Source organism: Coregonus lavaretus, assembly GCF_964263955.1.
Source record: "Coregonus lavaretus genome assembly, chromosome: 14".
Classification (NCBI taxonomy): Eukaryota; Metazoa; Chordata; class Actinopteri; order Salmoniformes; family Salmonidae; genus Coregonus; species Coregonus lavaretus.
Window position 1 is genome coordinate 37,673,194 of NC_140001.1, and position 25,088 is coordinate 37,698,281.

The 25,088-nt window shown below is 42.9% G+C and overlaps 1 protein-coding gene across 6 annotated transcripts in view; it reads left to right on the forward strand.

The window, feature by feature from the left end:
• Positions 1 to 22,743, forward strand: part of LOC311141757 (17-beta-hydroxysteroid dehydrogenase type 3-like) — a 39,068-nt gene extending 16,325 nt beyond the window's left edge. The window contains exons 2-11 of one of the 6 annotated variants that reach the window (XM_084177197.1): positions 13,504 to 13,550; positions 14,224 to 14,299; positions 15,811 to 15,918; positions 16,026 to 16,093; positions 16,806 to 16,850; positions 20,076 to 20,110; positions 20,303 to 20,384; positions 20,528 to 20,593; positions 21,077 to 21,226; positions 21,349 to 22,743. In XM_084177197.1, coding sequence (XP_084033323.1) covers positions 13,504 to 13,550; positions 14,224 to 14,299; positions 15,811 to 15,918; positions 16,026 to 16,093; positions 16,806 to 16,850; positions 20,076 to 20,110; positions 20,303 to 20,384; positions 20,528 to 20,593; positions 21,077 to 21,226; positions 21,349 to 21,444 — 773 coding nt within the window. In that variant the 3' untranslated portion in view covers positions 21,445 to 22,743. The remainder of the gene's footprint in view (positions 1 to 13,503; positions 13,551 to 14,223; positions 14,300 to 15,810; positions 15,919 to 16,025; positions 16,094 to 16,805; positions 16,851 to 20,075; positions 20,111 to 20,302; positions 20,385 to 20,527; positions 20,594 to 21,076; positions 21,227 to 21,348) is intronic. The other 5 variants (XM_084177195.1, XM_084177198.1, XM_084177196.1 and 2 more) reach the window with 5 other exon arrangements.
• The last annotated feature ends 2,345 nt before the right edge of the window (positions 22,744 to 25,088 follow it).

A 25,088-nucleotide genomic window follows, 5' to 3' on the forward strand; every position in this document is an offset into this window, starting at 1 on the left:
TTCACAGTAGGTATGGTGTTCTTTGAATGCAACTCAGCATTCTTTGTCCTCCAAACACGACGAGTTTAGTTTTTACCAAAAAGTTCTATTTTGGTTTCATCTGACCATATGACATTCTCCCAATCCTCTTTTGGATCATCCAAATGCACTCTAGCAAACTTCAGACGGGCCTGGACATGTACTGGCTTAAGCAGGGGGACACGTCTGGCACTGCAGGATTTGAGTCCCTGGCGGCATAGTGTGTTACTGATGGTAGGCTTTGTTACTTTGGTCCCAGCTCTCTGCAGGTCATTCACTAGGTCCCCCGTGTGGTTCTGGGATTTTTGCTCACCGTTCTTGTGATCATTTTGACCCCACGGGATGAGATCTTGCGTGGAGCCCCAGATCGAGGGAGATTATCAGTGGTCTTGTATGTCTTCCATTTCCTAATAATTGCTCCCACAGTTGATTTCTTCAAACCAAGCTGCTTACCTATTGCAGATTCAGTCTTCCCAGCCTGGTGCAGGTCTACAATTTTGTTTCTGGTATCCTTTGACAGCTCTTTGGTCTTGGCCATAGTGGAGTTTGGAGTGTGACTGTTTGAGGTTGTGGACAGGTGTCTTTTATACTGATAACAAGTTCAAACAGGTGCCATTAATACAGGTAATGAGTGGAGGACAGAGAAGCCTCTTAAAGAAGAAGTTACAGGTCTGTGAGAGCCAGAAATCTTGCTTGTTTGTAGGTGACCAAATACTTATTTTCCACCATAATTTGCAAATAAATTCATTAAAAATCCTACAATGTGATTTTCTGGAATTTATTTTCTCAATTTGTCTGTCATAGTTGATGTGTACCTATGATGAAAATTACAGGCCTCTCTCATCTTTTTAAGTGGGAGAACTTGCACAATTGGTGGCTGACTAAATACTTTTTTCCCCCACTGTATGTTCTATTGATTCTGTTTCCTCGTGGCAGAGGCTGCACTAGGCTGACTGTTCAATGCTCCATATATAGTAAATGTAAATCTGGAACACTCAAATTAGTATGATATGTTACGTTTGGTATGGTTACATAAGACAGAAGGTTACTTAAGGCAAAAATGAAAGTAGGGTGGTTGGTCGGGCGTATAACATGAATGTCTTGGTAGCAAGTATTTAATATAATAGCTTAAATTGAAACAAATGGATTGATGTGTCAATTGTTTTACATGTCAGTTCATAGACCCGATGCCAAGGTATTGAGACATCAAAAACCTGTTCCCAACTGACTTGAATTGTATACAGTGGGTGTATAACGCAATCGTCTAGCAATCCAAAGGTTGTGTGTTCGAATGTCATCATGGACAACTTTAGCATTTTAGCTACTTTGCAACTACTTAGCATGTTAGCTGACCCTTCCCCTAACCCTAACCTTAACCCTTTTAGCTAACCCTAACCTTAACGGTTTTACCTAACTCCTAACCTTAACCCTAACCCCTAGCCTAGCTAACGTTAGTCAGCTAGCTAACATTAGCATTAGACACCTAGCTAACGTTAGCCACAACAAATTGGAATTTTTAACATATCATACGTTTCACATATTTGTAACATATTGAACGTTTTGCAATTTGTAATATATTGTATGTTTTGCTAATTTGTACAGTATCATACGAAATGGATGATTGACATCCACAAATTCATACATACCATACGAAACATAACATATAATACTAAATAGATTGTCTCGGATTTACGTAAAGAATAATACGAAATGCTCTGAGACCAGGTTGATTAACAAGGAATACAAAGTCTTACAAATTTCTGATGATCTACCTTTACTTTGGTAAAAATAAAGAAAAAGCCTTGAATGAGTAGATGTTCTAAAACACACACACACACACACACACACACACACATTACCAGTCAAAAGTTTTAGAACACCTACTCATTCAAGGCTTTTTCTTTATTTTTACCACTTTCTGTGATAATGCTGTGTGTTTCCCCTATGATATGACGTGCTAATACTTTTCAATCTATGTTTATTTTCAGGGCTAGGTTTTATTTGAATGTTACCACCCACCAACATAGCATTGTTTATTAATCAGACACACCTACAAAGTTCTTCCTCTTAGTCGCGACTAAGCCAAACAGCTTTTTGCTGTAGCCTACACTTGGCTGCCTGATTAATGGAGCAAATTAAAACAGGGGGTGCAAACTTGTGTTTTACCAGAACATTTACATGATCCAATAGAAAATTTGTCAATTTGCACTTATTTCTTAGCTAGTCTGTATAAAAAATATATAGATATGATCATTTTATAAATGGTACAATTGCGTCATATGATTGCATTTTGCAACCCTGCTCCCCCCGGCCGTCGCCCCAAGATGAATGGTTTTGACCACTAAAGTCTTTCTTCACTACACGCTTCACTGCTTTGATTGGTGAGCTAAATCACTAATGTCTGTCCTATAACGAACAGGCACTCACAAAATAAAATTCAAGGAACTTGTTTATCTATTTTGTTGTGCTGTAGTTACATTTGTATTGGTGTTTCGTGTCCGATGCGCTCAGGCTGTTGTTACATGTCATTTGCGATGTGCATCATGAGCAAAGTCATTGTAGCCTATAATTTCACTTCCCCTTTGAGAACCATGAGCATGGGCTGATTTGGCTTTGCTGTATCGCAGCCAAAGCCTGCCAGCAGCCTACCAACCAAAGGTTGCACCGTGTCCATTACAATGGAGAAAAAAGCATGTCTCATGAAAGATACCAAAATTTACAATAGATTGCAAAGTCAAAGATACTGGTTTCCATCTGTGGCAAAGTTTTCCCTAGTATGCTTATGACAAATCCAGCTCCAGAACCAGCTAGCCTTCTGGCTAATCTTTTGACTATGGTGTAGTTAAAAAAAACCCAGCAACAACAGATAACTTTAGCTAGCTAGATAAGGTTAGCAAGACTACACTGACAGCTGTCAGTTTCCTGTTTGTTGATGTTTCTCTCCGGTCCATGTGGAAATCACCAGGACATTCTATCCCACCCCAAATTTGTGAATATGTATAGGTAGCTAGTGTTGCCAACTATTCTTCAGTGAGAGTCGCTATTGGCTCCTTGAATTGTTGCTAGAAGTCGCTAGATTACAGTTTACCATTGCCGCGACGACGTCACAGCACCAATTTGCCTTGCTACTGCTGTACAACTGCAGTCCCCGACGTCGTGTTTTTACCCCCTCTCCCACCGCACACCCCCTTCCCTTGTGTTTCTCTGCCAGTGTGAGCACTGTTTCTGTGACTTCCTTTGCACAGACCACTTCTCCCACTCATTTGTGGCAGAATTGAGCGGGAAAGGTCGCTAAATGCTATCAAAACCATAGAAATCCTCAGTGTCAAAACTCCCTAAAGGCAGCCTGAAAAGAAGCTGAATCTGTCGCTATAAGCTTTTACCAATAAAAGTAGCTGGAGGGGTCTGAAAACTCGCTAAATATAGTGACAAAGTCGCTAAATTGGCAACACTGTAAGTTTTTCAAAAGTCTAATGGAATGAAGGCCTACATTGAACACCACACATTGGCTGCTACTGTAGGCTGAATGATATAACAGCTATTTCCATGTAAAAATGTTATGGGATACATTTTCTCCATTGTTTTTGATGGTAGGCCACTCTGGTAGGTCTACATTATGATCAAATAGCCACAGTAGCCTACTTGAATACTGTCTGAAACTGTAACTTAAAACAGGTACAGCCTCAGTGTTCACAGTAAACGCGCGCTGGAAGTTACACAGAATTTTCACAAAGTTAAAGTTTGCGCTCAGCAGACCTGAAATTTGCTCGTTTAATAATGTATTTTGAGGGAACATTGCCTGAAGCTGTTTAAAATGTCTTCGTAGGCTGTAAAAAAAAACAGGTCAACCTTATGCTTATTAAAGCCCATGGCCCTTGCAAGACTGGTTGCTTGCGGTACTCAAACTGAAAGTTGAGGGTTGCGCTTAAGCCACTGAACCAATCCACCCCTCCATGCCACTTTCCTTTGTTGAACCTGTGCTTGATTCCCATCCTCTCTGCCAGATCGAAGGCAAGTCTTCTCACGTCCCATGATGTTAAGCCAAATAGCTCTTTCTATTTGGTGAATGTGGTAGATGAGGTCACTTTCATACGTGAAAGAGAAGACTGGCACACCGCCCATTTGGCTGAAGCCTGGGTTTTTCACCTCCTTTCCTTTGTGGTGCCGGAGGGTTCTTGGTGGAATATTGGACACCCTGGCAGCTCCCTTTTAAGGTATGCCCATTTTCCATTGCCTTCAGGACACGCTGTATCAACTCAGGGCCATAGCTTCTATTGCTTCGGTCTGTTTTCTTCTTGTATGTTCTCATCTGAAAATAAAAACATGAAATTATATTAGGAACTGACCCTTAACCTTAAGCCCTGACCCCTACTATAACAGATGGCCCCTTACCCCTAACGCTCCCTAACCCTAACCCCTAATCTAACAAATGGCCCTTAACCCTAACTACCCCACACAGGACTGTATTCCTTAAGACAAACCAGTTTCTTTCAAACCACTGACTCAAAGTATTATTATTGACCTGCAGGAGGGAGAGGTGCCAATTTTTAAAAGCTCTCTCTTAAAAACTACAGTTGAAGTCGGAAGTTTACATACACCTTAGCCAAATACATTTAAACTCAGTTTTTCACAATTCCTGACATTTAATTCCCTGCCTTAGGTCAGTTAGGATCACCACTTTATTTTAAGAATGTGAAATATCAAAATAATTGTAGAGAGAATGATTTATCACATTCCCAGTGGGTCAGAAGTTTACATACACTCAATTAGTATTTGGTAGCATTGCCTTTAAATTGTTTAACTTGGGTCAAACGTTTCGGGTAGCCTTCCACAAGCTTACCACAATAAGTTGGGTGAATTTTGGCCCATTCCTCCTGACAGAGCTGTTGTAACTGAGTCAGGTTTGTAGGCCTCCTTGCTCGCACACGCTTTTTCAGTTCTGCCCACAAATGTTCTATAGGATTGAGGTCAGGGCTTTGTGATGGCCACTCCAATACCTTGACTTTGTTGTCCTTAAGCCATTTTGCCACAACTTTGGAAGTACAGTGGGGAAAAAGGATTTAGTCAGCCACCAATTGTGCAAGTTCTCCCACTTAAAAAGATGAGAGAGGCCTGTAATTTTCATCATAGGTACACGTCAACTATGACAGACAAATTGAGAAAAAAAAATCCAGAAAATCACATTGTAGGATTTTTAATGAATTTATTTGCAAATTATGGTGGAAAATAAGTATTTGGTCACCTACAAACAAGCAAGATTTCTGGCTCTCACAGACCTGTAACGTCTTCTTTAAGAGGCTCCTCTGTCCTCCACTCGTTACCTGTATTAATGGCACCTGTTTGAACTTGTTATCAGTATAAAAGACACCTGTCACAACCTCAAACAGTCACACTCCAAACTCCACTATGGCCAAGACCAAAGAGCTGTCAAAGGACACCAGAAACAAAATTGTAGACCTGCACCAGGCTGGGAAGACTGAATCTGCAATAGGTAAGCAGCTTGGTTTGAAGAAATCAACTGTGGGAGCAATTATTAGGAAATGGAAGACATACAAGACCACTGATAATCTCCCTCGATCTGGGGCTCCACGCAAGATCTCATCCCGTGGGGTCAAAATGATCACAAGAACGGTGAGCAAAAATTCCAGAACCACACGGGGGGACCTAGTGAATGACCTGCAGAGAGCTGGGACCAAAGTAACAAAGCCTACCATCAGTAACACACTACGCCACCAGGGACTCAAATCCTGCAGTGCCAAACGTGTCCCCCTGCTTAAGCCAGTACATGTCCCGTCTGAAGTTTGCTAGAGTGCATTTGGATGATCCAGAAGAGGATTGGGAGAATGTCATATGGTCAGATGAAACCAAAATAGAACTTTTTGGTAAAAACTAAACTCGTCGTGTTTGGAGGACAAAGAATGCTGAGTTGCATCCAAAGAACACCATACCTACTGTGAAGCATGGGGGTGGAAACATCATGCTTTGGGGCTGTTTTTCTGCAAAGGGACCAGGACGACTGATCTGTGTAAAGGAAAGAATGAATGGGGCCATGTATCGTGAGATTTTGAGTGAAAACCTCCTTCCATCAGCAAGGGCATTGAAGATGAAACGTGGCTGGGTCTTTCAGCATGACAATGATCCCAAACACACCACCCGGGCAACGAAGGAGTGGCTTCGTAAGAAGCATTTCAAGGTCCTGGAGTGGCCTAGCCAGTCTCCAGATCTCAACCCCATAGAAAATCTTTGGAGGGAGTTGAAAGTCCGTGTTGCCCAGCGACAGCCCCAAAACATCACTGCTCTAGAGGAGATCTGCATGGAGGAATGGGCCAAAATACCAGCAACAGTGTGTGAAAACCTTGTGAAGACTTACAGAAAACGTTTCACCTGTGTCATTGCCAACAAAGGGTATATAACAAAGTATTGAGAAACTTTTGTTATTGACCAAATACTTATTTTCCACCATAATTTGCAAATAAATTCATTAAAAATCCTACAATGTGATTTTCTGGATTTTTTTTCTTCTAATTTTGTCTGTCATAGTTGACGTGTACCTATGATGAAAATTACAGGCCTCTCTCATCTTTTTAAGTGGGAGAACTTGCACAATTGGTGGCTGACTAAATACTTTTTTCCCCACTGTATGCTTGGGGTCATTGTCCATTTGGAAGACCCATTTGCGACCAAGCTTTAACTTCCTGACTGAAGTGCACCAGTCCCTCCTGCAGCAAAGCACCCCCACAGCATGATGCTGCCACCCCCATGCTTCACGGTTGGGATGGTGTTCTTCGGCTTGCAAGGACCCCCTTTTTCCTCCAAAAATAACGATGGTCATTATGGCCAAACAGTTCTATTTTTGTTTCATCAGACCAGAGGACATTTCTCCAAAAAGTACGATCTTCATCCCAATGTGCAGTTGCAAACCGTAGTCTGGCTTTTTATGGCAGTTTTGGAGCAGTGGCTTCTTCCTTGCTGAGCGGCGTTTCAGGTTATGTCGACATAGGACTCGTTTTACTGTGGATATATATACTTTTGTACCTGTTTCCTCCAGCATCTTCACAAGGTCCTTTGCTGCTGTTCTGGGATAGATTTGCACTTTTCGCACCAAAGTACGTTCATCTCTAGGAGACAGAACTGGCCCCCCAGGTGGAGTCGAGTTGCCCCCAACACACTCATTCAACATATTACTACTTTACTGAAAAACTATCTCAATTTTTCTCTCTAAACAAGTGGATTATTTATCGTAAGGCTCTCCTACTTTAAATCTATAGATCTAACTTCATTGGAATATATCTACAACTTTTTTACTTGCCACTAAATCGTTTTGTTGAAATATCTCAAAGTTGTGATGAGACAGAGGACATTTTTTGTTGAGCAAGAGCAGTGGCAGCCAGGGAAAGTGTTAGGAAAATAATTTGGTGATATCTTGTGGTCTTAATGTGAATTACTTGGAGTCAGTGATGATGATGTGTGTTGTCCTTTAGAACAATACACACCCAGTGGCGACCCGTCATTCAGGGAGAGCCCCACCTGTTTTGCATGTTATTTTGGCATTAATACGTGTCACATACCAGTTTGCAAACAATGTTAAAAAAATTATAATAATTGAGTTAATAAAGCTGCATACAAACATGGTATCTTTTTTGCTTTCTTGAGTAAGGCAGCTCCAAAATGCAGGTGTTTCAGCCTAGCTCAGTGCTTTCTGTGGTGGTTGGGCAGCCAGCGGAAAATACGGAGCGTAGGGGTTGGTAATGTTCTCTAGTTGCGCCATGATTAGCTCAGTGTTCTGTTACTCATGGGGACACTACGTCACCGCAAAGTCTACGGATAGAGCTAGAAAATTCAAGCCCCTTGGGTGCTGCCATAGAGTTACATTAGAAGTGCTCATCCAAGAAGGCTCAAGGTCATTGGCCACAGATAAAATAACGCCAAATCACGTTATATCTACAGTAACTTTGATTGGACTGATTATGTCAACATCATACTTTTCAAAATCTTAGCTAACAAGCTAGCAGTCATCATCATGAATCAAGTTGACAATCTACTGGCAAATCCTTTTCAATCCTTGTCATATGAAGAGAAATAATGAAGAGAAATTATAGATAAAACGTATCGGTGCCCATTGGACAAACATTACACAACAAGTTGGAAATCGCAAATTCAACAATGAGTGGTTTGTAAGGAATCAGTGGCTAACTGCAAGCATTGCAAAGCAATCACTAGCCTGCTATTCAGTGGAGTGGGTGTGTGGTCCAAGTCTTGGTTTAAGGGGTTGAAGGGTCTCTTCAAGCTTAAAAGGATAAACATTAAACATTGGCCATGCTGTCAATCCAGCATGACTTCTGCCGCGCTCAAAACAACTGGAAACTCGGAACTGGTAAATCTCAGACTTCAGTGAGTTCAAGACAACTGGGAACTCTGAAAAAAAACTAGCTCCGACTGGGAAAATACGTTTTGAACGGTCATCCAACTCACAATTGCAAGTTGGGAACTCGGGCCTCTTTCTAGAGCTCCAACCTGAAGATCACTGACGTCATCATGATTTGACCTTGTTTTTTTTTCGAGTTCCCAGTTGTCTTGAAACCACCATAAATCCCGAGAATGCCAGACTTTGATGACAAGGTTTGATGACAAAATTTGCCCACGAAGGACTGCCACGCCACCTTCCTCTTCAAGTGAGCACAGCACAACAAGGTGAGTCCAAAAATGTATTGTATGCTGCTGCGTAAATTATGTAATATGCCAGGGAGATATGTATACTGTAGCTAAGAAAGTAATACTAAGTGTATGTTGTGTAGTAAGCTGTTAGTAGCCAATGTGCCTCACCCTAATAATTTGGTCAATTTTCCCCTCATAATTTAGCCTACTGTTCTGACTTGGTGGTGCACATGTAGCTTATAGCCTGTTTTAGAGAAATGTAATCATCAATATTGTAAGAGCTTTCATTGTCTGCTTATATGCCCCCTTTATTTATCCTACTGTTCTGACTTAGTGTACAGGGAGAATACTGTAAGAACGGCCCATGTTCTGAATTCTGTGGCTGTACATATCAAAAGTGCTGAACAAATAGTTATATTGACTACGTCCGTCCTAACTCGCTCATTAATGTCTTAATCGAAATTACAGATTGCCTCTTATCCGCTCGTCGTCTCCTTATGCCATAGTTTGTACAGCTCAATTGTCAGTAGAAACCACATTTGTTTAAGCAAATCAGCCATATCAGCGATGTTTTTTTTAAAGACAGTAAATTACGCTGAATGAACTGTTTCGCTGCCAGACAAGGCTCCGCTGATAGCCAGGTGTAGCAGTGGTAAGGTGTTGGAACTGCTGTTGGGACAGCTTTATGTAGACCTTAACAGTTTGTGGGCACCGTTTGCCACCGTTATAGTGCGATTAATGTATTGTTTAGTGTTGTGTAGTGGCTTTGCTGGCATGCATCCCACATTTTTTTGTTGTTGAGTTTGCCCCACCAAGATTTACATGCTAAAATCCCCACTGCACTCACCATATATAGAATACTTCTATATCTGCCGTTTCCATTACACATGTCGCAATTATTTTTCTTGCGACATTGCTTTTTTGGAGTAAAACTGGGTCAATGGAAACCTGCCTATTAATTGATTTATCAAGACGAGACCCCCACTCTTCTCTCAAAGCAGCGTGATGGCGCTATTCCAATCAAAACTGTGCTGAAAATCATCTAGGTGACCACACGTAACTCAATCAATCAATTTTTTCAATTTTATTTTATATAGCCCTTCTTACATCAGCTAATATCTCGAAGTGCTGTACAGAAACCCAGCCTAAAACCCCAAACAGCTAGTAATGCAGGTGTAGAAGCACGGTGGCTAGGAAAAACTCCCTAGAAAGGCAAAACCTAGGAAGAAACCTAGAGAGGAACCAGGCTATGAGGGGTGGCCAGTCCTCTTCTGGCTGTGCCGGGTGGAGATTATAACAGAACCATGCCAAGATGTTCAAAAATGTTCATAAGTGACAAGCATGGTCAAATAATAATCAGGAATAAATCTCAGTTGGCTTTTCATAGCCGATCATTAAGAGTTGAAAACAGCAGGTCTGGGACAGGTAGGGGTTCCATAACCGCAGGCAGAACAGTTGAAACTGGAATAGCAGCAAGGCCAGGCGGACTGGGGACAGCAAGGAGTCACCACGGCCGGTAGTCCCGACGTATGGTCCTAGGGCTCAGGTCTCTCAGTTGGCTTTTCATAGCCGATCATTAAGAGTTGAAAACAGCAGGTCTGGGACAGGTAGGGGTTTCGTAGCCGCAGGCAGAACAGTTGAAACTGGAATAGCAGCAAGGCCAGGCGGACTGGGGACAGCAAGGTGTCATCATGCCCGGTAGTCCTGACGTATGGTCCTAGGGCTCAGGTTCTCAGAGAGAAAGAGAGAACGAGAGAATTAGAGAGAGCATACTTAAATTCACACAGGACACTGGATAAGACAGGAGAAGTACTCCAGGTATAACCAACTAACCCCAGCCCCCCGACACATAAACTACTGCAGCATAAATACTGGAGGCTGAGACAGGAGCGGTCCGGAGACACTGTGGCCCCATCCGAAGAAACCCCCGGACAGGGCCAAACAGGAAGGATATAACCCCACCCACTCCGCCAAAGCACAGCCCCCGCACCACTAGAGGGATATCCCCAACCACCAACTTACAATCCTGAGACAAGGCCGAGTATAGCCCACAGAGGTCTCCACCACAGCACAAACCAGGGGGGGGGCGCCAACCCAGACAGGAAGATCACGTCAGTAACTCAACCCACTCAAGTGACGCACCCCTCCCAGGGACGGCATGAAAGAGCACCAGCAAGCCAGTGACTCAGCCCCTGCAACAGGGTTAGAGGCAGAGAACCCCAGTGGAGAGGGGAACCGGCCTGGCAGAGACAGCAAGGGCTGTTCGTTGCTCCAGCCTTTCCGTTCACCTTCACACTCCTGGGCCAGACTACACTCAATCATATGACCTACTGAAGAGATAAGTCTTCAGTAAAGACTTAAAGGTTGAGACCGAGTCTGCGTCTCTCACATGGGTAGGCAGACTGTTCCATAAAAATGGAGATCTATAGGAGAAAGCCCTGCCTCCCGCTGTTTGCTTAGAAATTCTAGGGACAATTAGGAGGCCTGCGTCTTGTGACCGTAGCGTACGTATTGGTATGTACGGCAGGACCAACTCGGAAAGATAGGTAGGAGCAAGCCCATGTAACGCTTTATAGGTTAACAGTAAAACCTTGAAATCAGCCCTTGCCTTAACAGGAAGCCAGTGTAGGGAAGCTAGCACTGGAGTAATATGATCAAATTTCTTGGTTCTAGTCAGGATTCTAGCAGCCGTATTTAGCACTAACTGAAGTTTATTTAGTGCTTTATCCGGGTAGCCGGAAAATAGAGCATTGCAGTAGTCTAACCTAGAAGTAACAAATGCATGGATTAATTTTTCTGCATCATTTTTGGACAGAAAATTTCTGATTTTTGCAATGTTACGTAGATGGAAAAAAGCTGTCCTTGAAACAGTCTTGATATGTTCGTCAAAAGAGAGATCAGGGTCAAGAGTAACGCCTAGGTCCTTCACAGTTTTATTTGAGACGACTTTACAACCATCAAGATTAATTGTCAGATTTAACAGAAGATCTCTTTGTTTCTTGGGACCTAGAACAAGCATCTCTGTTTTGTCCGAGTTTAAAAGTAAAAAGTTTTCAGCCATCCACTTCCTTATGTCTGAAACACAGGCTTCTAGCGAGGGCAATTTTGGGGCTTCACCATGCTTCATTGAAATGTACAGCTGTGTGTCATCCGCATAGCAGTGAAAGTTAACATTATGTTTTCGAATAACATCCCCAAGAGGTAAAATATATAGTGAAAACAATAGTGGTCCTAAAACGGAACCTTGAGGAACACCGAAATGTACAGTTGATTTGTCGGAGGACAGACCATTCACAGAGACAAACTGATATCTTTCCGACAGGTAGGATCTAAACCAGGCCAGAACTTGTCCGTGTAGACCAATTTGGGTTTCCAGTCTCTCCAAAAGAATGTGGTGATCGATGGTGTCAAAGGCAGCACTAAGGTCTAGTAGCACGAGGACAGATGCAGAGCCTCGGTCTGACGCCATTAAAAGGTCATTTACCACCTTCACAAGTGCAGTCTCAGTGCTATGATGGGGTCTAAAACCAGACTGAAGCATTTCGTATACATTGTTTGTCTTCAGAAAGGCAGTGAGTTGCTGCGCAACAGCTTTTTCTAAAATTTTTGAGAGGAATGGAAGATTCGATATAGGCCGATAGTTTTTTATATTTTCCGGGTCAAGGTTTGGCTTTTTCAAGAGAGGCTTTATCACTGCCACTTTTAGTGAGTTTGGTACACATCCGGTGGATAGAGAGCTGTTTATTATGTTCAACATAGGAGGGCCAAGCACAGGAAGCAGCTCCTTCAGCAGTTTAGTAGGAATAGGATCCAGTATGCAGCTTGAAGGTTTAGAGGCCATGATTATTTTCATCATTGTGTCAAGAGATATAGTACTAAAACACTTAAGTGTCTCTCCCGATCCCAGGCCCTCGCAGAGCTGTGCAGATCCAGGACAGCTAAGCCCTGGAGGAATACGCAGATTCAAAGAGGAGTCCGTAATTTGCTTTCTAATGGTCATGATCTTTTCCTCAAAGAAGTTCATGAATTTATCACTGCTGAAGTGAAAGCCATCCTCTCTTGGGGAATGCTGCTTTTTAGTTAGCTTTGCAACAGTATCAAAAAGTAACTATTGTTTTAAGTTACAATTAACGCTTGTATATGACTTTGGGAGTTTCAGTATAATCAACCATTTGAAACATACCTTCAATTGCATTAGCCGACTTTATTCCAATATTTTCGTCATTCAGTTGATCATAACTAAGGTGAGTTTCCTCTCTCTGCCGCCCGCCTCGCTGCATTGTTCTCAGTGTACCAGCGTTGCTTCCGTCCCTCTGCTCGCCCCTACCTGGGCTCGAACCAGGGACCCTCTGCACACATCGACAACAGTCACCCTCGAAGCACCGTTACCCGTCGCTCCACAAAAGCCGCGGCCCTTGCAGAGCAAAGGAAACAACTACTTCAAGGTCTCAGAGCGAGTGACGTCACCGATTGAAATGCTACTAGCGCGCACCGCTAACTAGCTAGCCATTTCACACCGGTTACATCAGCACCAGTTTAAATCAATTTACTGTTTTCTAGAAATCGGACTATTTTTCGGGTTCAAGCTCATTTAATTTCTGTGATATTGGACTGGGCCTGGGCTCGGGTTTCAGTTTATCGGGCTTGGGTCAGACCTGGCTCTAATTTTCAGGCCCAATGAGAACTCTACTTCCAAGGGGAGTAGTCCACCCATGCTGTGGCGCATGAAGCCTCTAGTGGTGGAAAATAGTACACCCTGGATACTTCTATCAGTAGAAATGTGTAAAGATATTTTGCAGTGACATCCTATCCCATCTTGCTCTGTTGCAGTAGTCACTGGTGGGTCAGACGGGATAGGGAGGGCTTACGCCTTTGAAGTAAGTTACCATTGCTGTCTCTGAATGTGACTGGCTGTTCATGACATACCTGTCCATCACTAACTCCAGTGGTTCTATCCCACCTGTCCATCACTAACTCCAGTGGTTCTATCCCACCTGTCCATCACTAACTCCAGTGGTTCTATCCCACCTGTCCATCACTAACTCCAGTGGTTCTATCCCACCTGTCCATCACTAACTCCAGTGGTTCTATCCCACCTGTCCATCACTAACTCCAGTGGTTCTATCCCACCTGTCCATCACTAACTCCAGTGGTTCTATCCCACCTGTCCATCACTAACTCCAGTGGTTCTATCCCACCTGTCCATCACTAACTCCAGTGGTTCTTTCCCACCTGTCCATCACTAACTCCAGTGGTTCTATCCTACCTGTCCATCACTAACTCCATGTGGTTCTATCCCACCTGTCCATCACTAACTCCAGTGGTTCTATCCCAACTGTCCATCACTAACTCCATGTGGTTCTATCCCCCCTGTGCAACACTAACTCCAGTGGTTCTATCCCACCTGTCCATCACTAACTCCAGTGGTTCTATCCCACCTGTCCATCACTAACTCCAGTGGTTCTATCCCACCTGTCCATCACTAACTCCATGTGGTTCTATCCCCCCTGTGCAACACTAACTCCATGTGGTTCTATCCCACCTGTGCAGCTGGCAGGACATGGGCTGAACGTGGTGATCCTGAGCAGAACCAAGGACAAACTGGACCGGGTGGCACTGGAGATAGGTGGGAGGAACTAACGTCCTTCTTCTTCTTCTGGGATGAGCAACATTGTCTTTGAGGGTTAAGATCAGGGGTGTCAAACATACGGCCCGCAGGGGTCCAATCCGGCCCAAGGGTGGTTTGTGTAAAAAAAAATATATAGACAGTACCAGTCAAAAGTTTGGACACACATTTTACATTTACATTTTAGTCATTTAGCAGACGCTCTTATCCAGAGCGACTTACAGTTAGTGAGTACATTACATTTTTATTTTATTCATACTGGCCCCCCGTGGGAATCGAACCCACAACCCTGGCGTTGCAAACGCTATGCTCTACCAACTGAGCTACATCCCTGCCGGCCATTCCCTCCCCTACCCTGGACGACGCTGGGCCAATTGTGCGCCGCCCCATGGGTCTCCCGGTCGCGGCCGGATACGACAGAGCCTGGATTCGAACCAGGATCTCTAGTGGCACAGCTAGCACTGCGATGCAGTGCCTTAGAACATACCTACTCATTCCAGGGTTTTTCTTTATTTTTACTATTTTCTACATTGTAGAATAATAGTGAAGACATCAAAACGATGAAATAACACATATGGAATCATGTAGTAACCAAAAAAGTGTTAAACAAATTAAAATATATTTTATATTTGAGATTCTTCAAATAGCCACCCTTTGCCTTGATGAGAGCTTTGCACACTCTTGGCATTCTCTCAACCAACTTCACCTGGAATGCTTTTCCAACAGTCTTGAAGGAGTTCCCACATATGCTGACCACTTGTTGGCTGCTTTTCCATCACTCTGCCATCTGACTCATCCCAAACCATCTCAATTGGGTTGAGTTCAGGGGATTGAGGAGGCCAGGTCATCTGATTCAGCACTCCATCACTCTGCTTCTTGGTAAAATAGCCCTTACACAGCCTGGAGGTGTGTTGGGTCATTGACCTGTTGAAAAACAAATGATAGTCCCACTAAGCCCAAACCAGATGGGATGGCGTATCGCTGCAGAATGCTGTTGTAGCCATGCTGGTTAAGTGTGGCTTGAATTCTAAATAAATCACAGACAGTGTTGATTTGTTTAACACTTTTTTGGTTACTACATGATTCCATATGTGTTATTTCATCGTTTTGATGTCTTCACTATTATTCTACAATGTAAAAAATAGTAAAAATAAAGAAAAACCCTTGAATGAGTAGGTGTGTCCAAACTTTTGACTGATATTGTATATTTTTGAAATTATAATGGACCTACATTTATAGAGTTTCTTGACTGTTTCCAGCTCGCTAATAATCATTGAAATTAAAGCTAGACCGTCAGGGAGTATCGAAAATTCCCAAAACAATGGATATTGGACTATTTTTGCACACTTTGACGGCGAGGAAATACATTTTTCGGTGTGGCCCTCCGGACCTCGATGAAGACCATATGCGCCCCCCGGTGCATAATGAGTTTGACACCCCCGGTTTAGATGTTCGGTCAATAGGATCAATGTATCTCTTGAACTTCATTTTGTAACATTTCTCTTTCACAGGAGAAACCACGGGTCAGAAAGTGAAAGTGATCGTAGCCGATTTCACTGAGGATGACATTTATGAACACATTGAGGAGAAGCTGAAAGGCTTAAATATCAGTGTATTAGGTGCGCGGTGTCATTCAGTAAATATAACAAGGAGTAATAATGATCTCTAAAAACTGCCAATGAAAGCTGCTGTGTGGTATTAACCTAGTCTTATCCAATCCATGCAGTGAACAACGTGGGGGTTCTACCTAGTCATATTCCCTGCAAGTTTCTGCAGACTAAGGACCTGGAACAGGTGAGAGGAGACATACAATATTGGTTCACCTGCAGATGTAGGATCTTAATTTGAGCCAGTTTGCTACAGCAGGATTATAATTAACAGACATTTTTTGTAGGGGTTGATGCATTTGACGTTAGGGCAAATCAAGTCTGAAATGTTAAATTACAAACTTTAGAAAGGTTTTTAAACCTTGAATACACTACAAGTTTGCATTTCCTGCTGTGCATTAATTTTCTCCTCAACAAAAGAGTGATCAAATTAAGATCCCATCCTCACACTCCCCTCTCCTCTCTCACCTCACTTTTATCCAACACGCTGCGTGATACAGTGGAGGCTGCTGAGGGGAGGACGGCTCATAATAATGTCTGGAATGGAGTCAATTGAATGGTATCAACCACATGGAGACCACGTGTTTGATGTATTTGATACTATTCCATTAACTCCATTCCAGCCATTATTATGAGCCGTCATCCCTTCAGCAGCCTCCACTGCTGGAATGGAATTAATGGAACGGTATCGAACAGATCAAACATGGAAACCACGTTTGACTCCGTTCCATTGATTTCATTCCAGCCTCTACAATGAGCCCGTCCTCCTATAGCTCCTCCCACCAGCCTCCAATGCTGTGAAGTCATAATATGGCAGTTATTACGTTGATGTTACCTGTGGAAGACAAAAGACAAGGCAGGAGGAACACACTTCACTCTTGTTTGTTTTTTCCTTCCAGAGAATTACTGAAGTGATCAACTGCAATGTGAAAGCCTTGGTCAAGGTGGGTAGATATTGAAGCCCATCAGTGGAGTTTGGGATTTTGGCAATGAGGCCCTTTATCTACTTCCCCAGAGTCAGATGAACTTGTGGATACCATTTAATGTCTCTGTGTGTAGTTTGAAGGAAGTTGCTAACTAGGGTTAGCGCAATTTATAACTAACATTAGCGCAATGACTGGAAGTCTATGGTAACTGCTAGCATGCTAGTAGATACCATAGACTTCCAGTCATTGTGCTAACGCTAGTTAGCATTGGCTTGTGAAACTACCTCTAACTTCCTTCATACTGGACACAGAAACATAAAAATGGTATCCACGAGTTCATCTGACCAGGACCGGTGTTATGGGTGGGCCTTAGGGGGCCTGGCCTGCCCTAACATACCTCATGGCCCGTCCAAATAACATATTTAAATATTGATAATTTATTTGACCGAAACACCCGCCAACAGAAAGACCCATCATTGTCAGATAAATCATCCAAGCAAGCGAAATAGCGCCTCTCTGTCTTAGTCGAATCCACTGTCGTAGCCGGCCGCGACCGGGAGACCCATGGTCCAGGTTAGGGGAGGGAATGGCCGGCAGGGATGTAGCTCAGTTGGTAGAGCATGGTGTTTGCAACGCCAGGGTTGTGGGTTAGATTCCCACGGGGGGCCAGTATGTAAAAATAATGTATGCACTCACTAACTGTAAGTCGCTCTGGATAAGAGCGTCTGCTAAATGACTAAAATGTAAATCTTAGTATTTGTAGCCCATGTATCTGATGCTGTCTGGACTAAAAGAGTATGGCATGACATTCTCTTTTTTGCCTGACCGCATCAGATACAGTGCATTCGGAAAGTATTCAGACCCCTTCATTTTTTCCACATTCTGTTACGTTACAGCCTAATTCTAAAATGGATTATTATTTTTTTCTCATCAATCTACACACAATACCCCATAATGACAAAGCAAAAACAGGTATGTAGAAATGTTTGCTAATTTAAAAAATATGAAATAACACATTTACATAAGTATTCAGACCCTTTACTCAGTACTTTGTTGAAGCACCTTTGGCAGCGATTACAGCCTCGAGTCTTCTTGGGTATGACGCTACAAGCTTGGCACACCTGTATTTGGGGAGTTTCTCCCATTCTTCTCTGCAGATCCTCTCAAGCTTTGTCAGGTTGGATGGGGAGCGTCGCTGCATAACTATTTTCAGGTCTCTCCAGAGATATTCGATCAGGTTCAAGTCCGGGCTCTGGCTGGGCCACTCAAGGACATTCAGAAACTTGTCACGAAGCCACTTCTACGTTGTCTTGGCTGTGTGCTTAGGGTCGTTGTCCTGTTGGAAGGTGAACCTTCGCCCCAATCTAAGGTGCTGAGCACTCTGGAGCAGGTTTTCATCAAGGATCTTTCTGTACTTTGCTCCGTTCATCTTTCCCTCGAGCCTGACTAGTCTCCCTGCCACTGAAAAACATCCCCACAGCATGATGCTGCCACCACCATGCTTTACCGTAGGGATGGTGCCAGAATTCCTCCAGAAGTGACGCTTGGCATTCAGGCCAAAGAGTTCAATCTTGGTTTCATCAGACCAGAGAATCTTGTTTCTCTGAGAGTCCTTTAGGTGGCTTTTGGCAAACTCCAAGCAGGCTGTCATGTGCCTTTTACTGAGGAGTGGCTTCTGTCTGTCCACTCTACCATAAAGGGCTTATTGGTGGAGTGCTGCAGAGATGTTTATCCTTCTGGAAGGTTCTCCCATCTCCACAGAGGAACTCTGGAGCTCTGTCAGAGTGACCATCGGGTTCTTGGTCACCTCCCTAACCAAGGCCCTTCTCCCCCGATTGCTCAATTTGGCCGGGCGGCCAGCTCTAGGACGAGTCTTAGTGGTTCCAAACTTCTTCCATTTAAGAATGATGGAGGCCACTGTGTTCTTGGGGACCTTCAATGCTGCAGAAATGTTTTGGTACCCTTCCCCAGATCTGTGCCTCAACACAATCCTGTCTCGGAGCTCTACGGACAATTCCTTCAACCTCATGGCTTGGTTTTTGCTCTGACATGCACTGTCAACTGTGGGACCTTATATAGACCGGTGTGTGCCTCTCCAAATCATGTCCAATCAATTGAATTTACCACAGGTGGACACCAATCAAGTTGTACAAACTTCTCAAGGATGATCAAATGGAAACAGGATGCACCTGAGCTCAATTTCGAGTCTCATAGCAAAGGGTCTGAATATTTATGTAAATAAGGTATTTCTGTTTTTAATTTTCTATAAATTAGCAAACGTTTCTAAAAACCTGTTTTCGTTTTGTCATTATGGGGTATTGTGTGTAGATTGATGAGGAGGAAAAAAATGTATTCAATCCATTTCAGAATAAGGCTGTAACGTAACAAAATGTGGAAAAAGTCAAGGGGTCTGAATACTTTCCGAATGCACTGTACATGGGGCTACACATTGTAAGACAGAAGGGCGCCGTTTCAGTCGATCGGAAGCCAGAACAGTGTGCACTGTGCAACCAAATGAAACGGTGAGACAGGAGAGAGGATGGCACCGGTTGAAATAGAACAAGCAGGTGAGATTTCAACTGGCTATTATCAGCACAAAATGACATCACTGAGGGAGCAGGCCCTACATCTCAAGCAAGAAATAAAATCAGCAACTCACTCAACAGCTTTCGTTGTTTAGGCTATGTGACATGGACATGTGCCAACTGATTGCCAACTGCCAACTGCCAATTTCCTTTTTTTTTTTACTGCTGTCATATCAACACATTCATAATGCCATTACTGCTTTTGTGATGATTTTCACTATTATCAAGCACACTTCGCGCTTGTAATGATGTTTAGGCTACTGATGTTTTCATCATTTGACCATGCATCTTGCTGACCTTGCTCTTGGTGGTTGGGGTAATTTCTTTTTATTTTGTCGTTATAAAAATAAGCTTATACCGGGTTCCAACACCAATGCTTACTGTTTCATAGTTGTAATAAAGGCACTCCACGGAAACAATTTATTGAACACTTAATATTATAAAAACAAAAACAAAATTACATAGCCTATATCCACATAGGAGGTCCCGTGAAAAAGACTTTCCCCCCTATGGAAATCAAATGCCCGTCCAATGGATTTGTTCTGGCGCCGGCCCTGCATCTGACTCATTGGCCTCATTGCCAAAATCCCAAAGTATCCCTTTAATGAAGTGTCTTCTTGTTTTTTTGACTGACTTGTCTTTATACTCTGTTCCACAGATGTGCCGAATAGTCCTGCCAGGGATGGAGAAGAGGTGTTTTTGGAGAGGTTTTCCTGAAGCCAATATTTGAGACTTCACATTGTCAATTAATCAGAAGTCCAGTTTATTTATACTGAAACTAGAATTAGTCCAATCTAAAATCCTGTTAATTACTGGATAAACATATATTGATGAATGTCAGGAGAGGAGAACCTGAGTAATCCTGACTGTCTAATTCCTCTACAGAGGGAAGGGAGTAATCGTGAACATCTCCTCTGGTGTTGCCAGTGTTCCCTCCCCCATGTACACCATGTACTGTGCATCAAAGGCTAGTACAGACCTGCTATCTCGTTCACTTTGAAACCACTTCACTTAGCTTCATCTAAGCACAGGATGATCAGTCAGTTGTACACAATGCTTCTAGAATTAGTAGTTTGTGTAACAAATAATCAAAGTGTTGTCTTTGTACAGGTGTTTGTGGAGAGGTTCTCTCAAGGTCTGCAGGCTGAATATAAAGCAAAAGGAATCATGATACAGGTGCAGTGATACATCCAAGCATCAGTGTGCATGGATCTATTTTACATTCATATAGAAGGGGGAGGGCACTCAAATGGACTGACTGTGTATGGACTGACTGTGTATTGGCACGTTCATCCCCCCTCATCTCCCCTGTAACTATTCCCCAGGTCATTGCTGTAAATCAGAATGTTTTCTCAGTCAACTTACCTGGTAAAATAAGGGTTAAATAAAATAAAATAAATAAATGTATTCATTAGTTTGTACTCGGGATCTTCTATCAGAGCAGGGGTCAATTCGATGTGAATTCAGGAGGTGAGTTGAAATTCTAGCTAAATCAAGAATTGAAAAATCATAAGGAAAATAAATGGCATTTTTCAATTCTTGAATTTGAAGTTAAATTCACTTGCCCACTTGACTGAATTAAAATGGAACTGGCCTCAACACTGTCTACTCTATATGTCTGCTTTACTCTATTTTTCATTCCTGTGTCTCTGTGTCCAGGCAGTGGCTCCATTTGGGGTGTCCACCCACATGACGGGCTACCAGAAGCCCAACATGGTGACCCTGACAGCGGAGGACTTTGTCAGGACATCCCTGGTGTACCTCCAAGCCGGGGACAAGACCTACGGCAGCATCTGTCACACAGTACTGGTAGAACACATGAGAACATTTACACATATGGAAAGTAGGAGTATTTACCTTGTTTTCAGTCATTGAAACAGGTGTGTGTGTGTGTGTGTGTGTGTGTGTGTGCACGTGTGTTGTCTCTACAGGGTTGGATGGTACAGGCTGTTCCTCAGCAGATCCTCCACAGTGAGACCATGCAGGACAGTCTACTGGAGTATGTGAAGAAAAGAGTGGGGTCATAGGTCATAGGAGATCACCTGCAACACATGCACTATTTTATCATCATGTACTGCACATTTATGTTTTTCTAAAACAAGAGGAATGTAAAGGCATTTTTAACTCAAATACTTCTAGTAAGTTGAACTCAAGTCACACCAACTCTACTTTTTTCCCAGCATGCTCTACTGCAGGTAGATTTATGGGAATCTGTGTTTTTTTCATGTACATTGAGTGATTGATTGATAAATCTTATACTACACAAAGATAAATAACATACATTTTTCTAAACTAATCTAATAATTTAGTTTGAATTCTGCACCCGTTCCTGAAATGGTTGTTCCAGTTTAAATGGCTTAGGCAGTCTCCTCCCACTGTTCCTAACTCTGGAAGTCATTATCAGGTTGCGTGTGAATACAAATTTGAACTGTTGGATAGCCTAACTGGCTGGATTCCAATAGCAATTACACACCACTTTGCAAGCCAGCATAATGTGACTTGCAGGTACAGGGCAAAATTCAGGTAAATTTCCCAGGTGTTCCAGAAAATCCCCTTCAACCAGGATTTTTTACAAATCTGGGAATTTTGGGAAAGTTACTGGAATTCTGCAACCCTACTTGAAGGACTGCTGTGGCCTGTAAACCATGAGTTTTAGGCCACTGTATAAGGGTAAAGCTAGGCCTCAAAATAAGGCCTTATGAGATATGTAATGTATTGTCATAAAGAGTTTAATTATTATCATAACATTTGCCTAGGAACTCAGTTGTTGAAAGCCACAGGACTGAAAGTGAACGGATTCAACAACCATGTCTCTGTCACTAACATACACAGTCATGAGTGGTAACTGTACAATTCACTCGAAAAGGCAAGGCACACTGGGAAATTATATTATTGGTATTGGTATTATTAACATATATTATTATATTGGAGGTGTGACTCAACATTTTCAAGCTGATACAACTCAAATCTGGACCCCTTACAGGGTCACAGTGACTATCGGTTTGAGTAATGACTACAAAATCACTTTATGTAACAGTACTCAGATATATTTAGTGTAACAGGTTTCCTCAAAGGTTTTGAGGAATTACAGCACATTGGGGGTTACAGTGAGGGAAGAGGGGAGAGAGGGCCGGCGGCACTGTTGTCTTACTGGGCCAATCAACTACGTAAACGTGTCTCGTTTCAACTGCTCTCTGAGCTCTAGAGGAAGACAGAACGCTTCTGAACTTTTGCTTTTTGAGTGTAGTTAACTAACTATTTTGTATTTACTAATTATATTTGAGTTGAGGCTAATTTATCAAATTGAGGTAATCAGTTTCCCCCCCAAAAAATCTGTCAACTTACAGTTACATTTGAGTAATGGTAAATTATATTTTCTAAGCAAGGTGAGCTTTGTTAAACTCAAACATTTCAAGTATTGCAACTTTGACTTTGGGCCTCCCGAGTAGCGTAGCGGTCTAAGGCAGACCTGGGTGTTGCAGCCCTCATGCGACTGGGAGACCCATGAGGTGGCGCACAATTGGCCTAGCGTCGCCTGGGTTAGGGGAGGGTTTGGCTGGCCGGGATGTCCTTGTCCCATCCCGCTCTAGCAACTCCTTGTGGCGGGCCGGGGGGCGCATGCACGCTGACTTCAGTCGCCGGTTGTACGGCGTTTCCTCCGACGCATTAGTGCGGCTGGTTTGTGGGTTAAGCAAGCAATGTGTCAAGAAGCAGTGCGGCTTGGCAGGGTTGTGTTTCGGAGAACGCATGGCTCTCGACCTTCGCCTCTCCCGAGTCCATACGGGAGTTGCAGCAATGGGACAAGACTATAACTACCAATTGGGGAGAAAAAGGGGTAAAAAAAGATACTCAATTTGTATTACTCATATGAAGGTAGTACTGCTCACTTCAACTATTTAAGTTTCTTAACTAAATTGTTTTGAGGTAATCAGTTTCCTCAAAATGTTTGAGTAGCCAGAACTAATCCGGTTTTACAGTGCAGGAAATATATACTATTCTGAGAATATTTCAGCAAAATGACAATAAGACATTCAATATCAGCGTGCGTGTCTGTATGCGTATGTAGAGACAATTGGAACTTGTCCTTCATGGTGTGTGGAGGCCTACAGAACACTCATTGAAGAACAGTGTGAGGAAGTGAGACTGGAGCCATATCTTTACACACACACAAACACGCACAGCGTGTGTCTGTAACTCTCAGTGTAGTCATTGTAGACAGACGGAGCGCAGCTCAGCGTGGTGTTGAGTAGATGACCAGACAGCCAGGCCGTTCTGTCTGTCTGTCTACACTCTACAGTAAATCACTGAAACTGATGCTTTTAACCCTCACATATACAGTAAGCCTCAATTGTGGGGTGATGTGGACAACAGCAAACCAATAGGGCAACATTTAATAAATAATAAAAAGCACTGATAACTTTTCACCCCCACTTACCGTAGCTGATGTTGAGCCAGCTTGTCAGCGCATGTTGACTGGCTAACCATTGGGTGACTGGAGTGATTGAACTGTCATGGTGAATGATCTTCCTATGGTAAGGGAGAAAAAGGGGAATGGATTCGGAGAGGGTAAATTATACAGTAGATAGAGGAAGAGAGGGGGAAATGAGGGATGGAGAGGGAGAGATGTTAAAAAGGGGGTAAGATTTACCTATACCAATGTCTTTCCTCGTTCTGCATATTACTGTTTCTCAAGACAGAGAGAGATTGAGGGAGGGAAGAAGAAATGAGGGTAAACAAAGTATGTCACTCTCATTATTAACACACAGCAAGATACAGGGGAGACAGACTGGCAGACAGAACCACACACACACAGGCAGTCGCAAAAGAAGGCAGGCAAGGACACACCTACACACACACACACTCACGGATCCCAACATTGTCCAGCATGTCTTGTGATAAACCAGTGTAATGGGAGCATATTAGGTTGGCTGACAATAATTCAGAGAATGTAACGTTTAACAAAGAATGGAACATGCCAACATGTAATATATTTTCAGTCTATGTCACCATCTAGTGGCAGTTTATGGTCATCACGAGCAGAAACAGGGTGGTTAGGAGTCTGTTCTTTGTTATTATTAGCAGTGGTTAAATTAAGCCAGAGCTATCCAGAGCCTGGCTCCTGCACCTTACGGGTCCCAAAGAGGAGTAGGATAAAAGGCTTAACCCTAACAGTAAAATGGTAATACATTGTACTTACAGCCATAATCCAGCTAATCCTAACCCTACCCAGTTAACAACAAACATTCCCACAACTTTAGAGAACGTTCCCTTAAGAGTCTCATTAGGTCTCATTATTCATGTGTCCAGTTTTCTGTGGGTTAGGACAATATTCTATTAACGTCCCACCAAACATACACAGCACATGGTTGCCTTGTTCTCAGAACATTAAATGTTAATGTTCTAGACATGTTTCATGGGGACGTTGCGAGAACATTTATGTGTCCCAAAAAATATTCATTACACATCTCGTTACTCTTGCCAAGCCAATCAAAGCCCTGATTGGTGAACCACTGATCCATTTGTAGGTCTTTGTCTGTTGGCAAATACTCACATACAGTGTTTTCAATTTACATATTTGACACACATGATTACATTGAGCAGTTTCATTTATACAGTAATTATTATTCAACATGTCCTCACTTGAGATTAGAACTCACAATCTTGTGGTTCC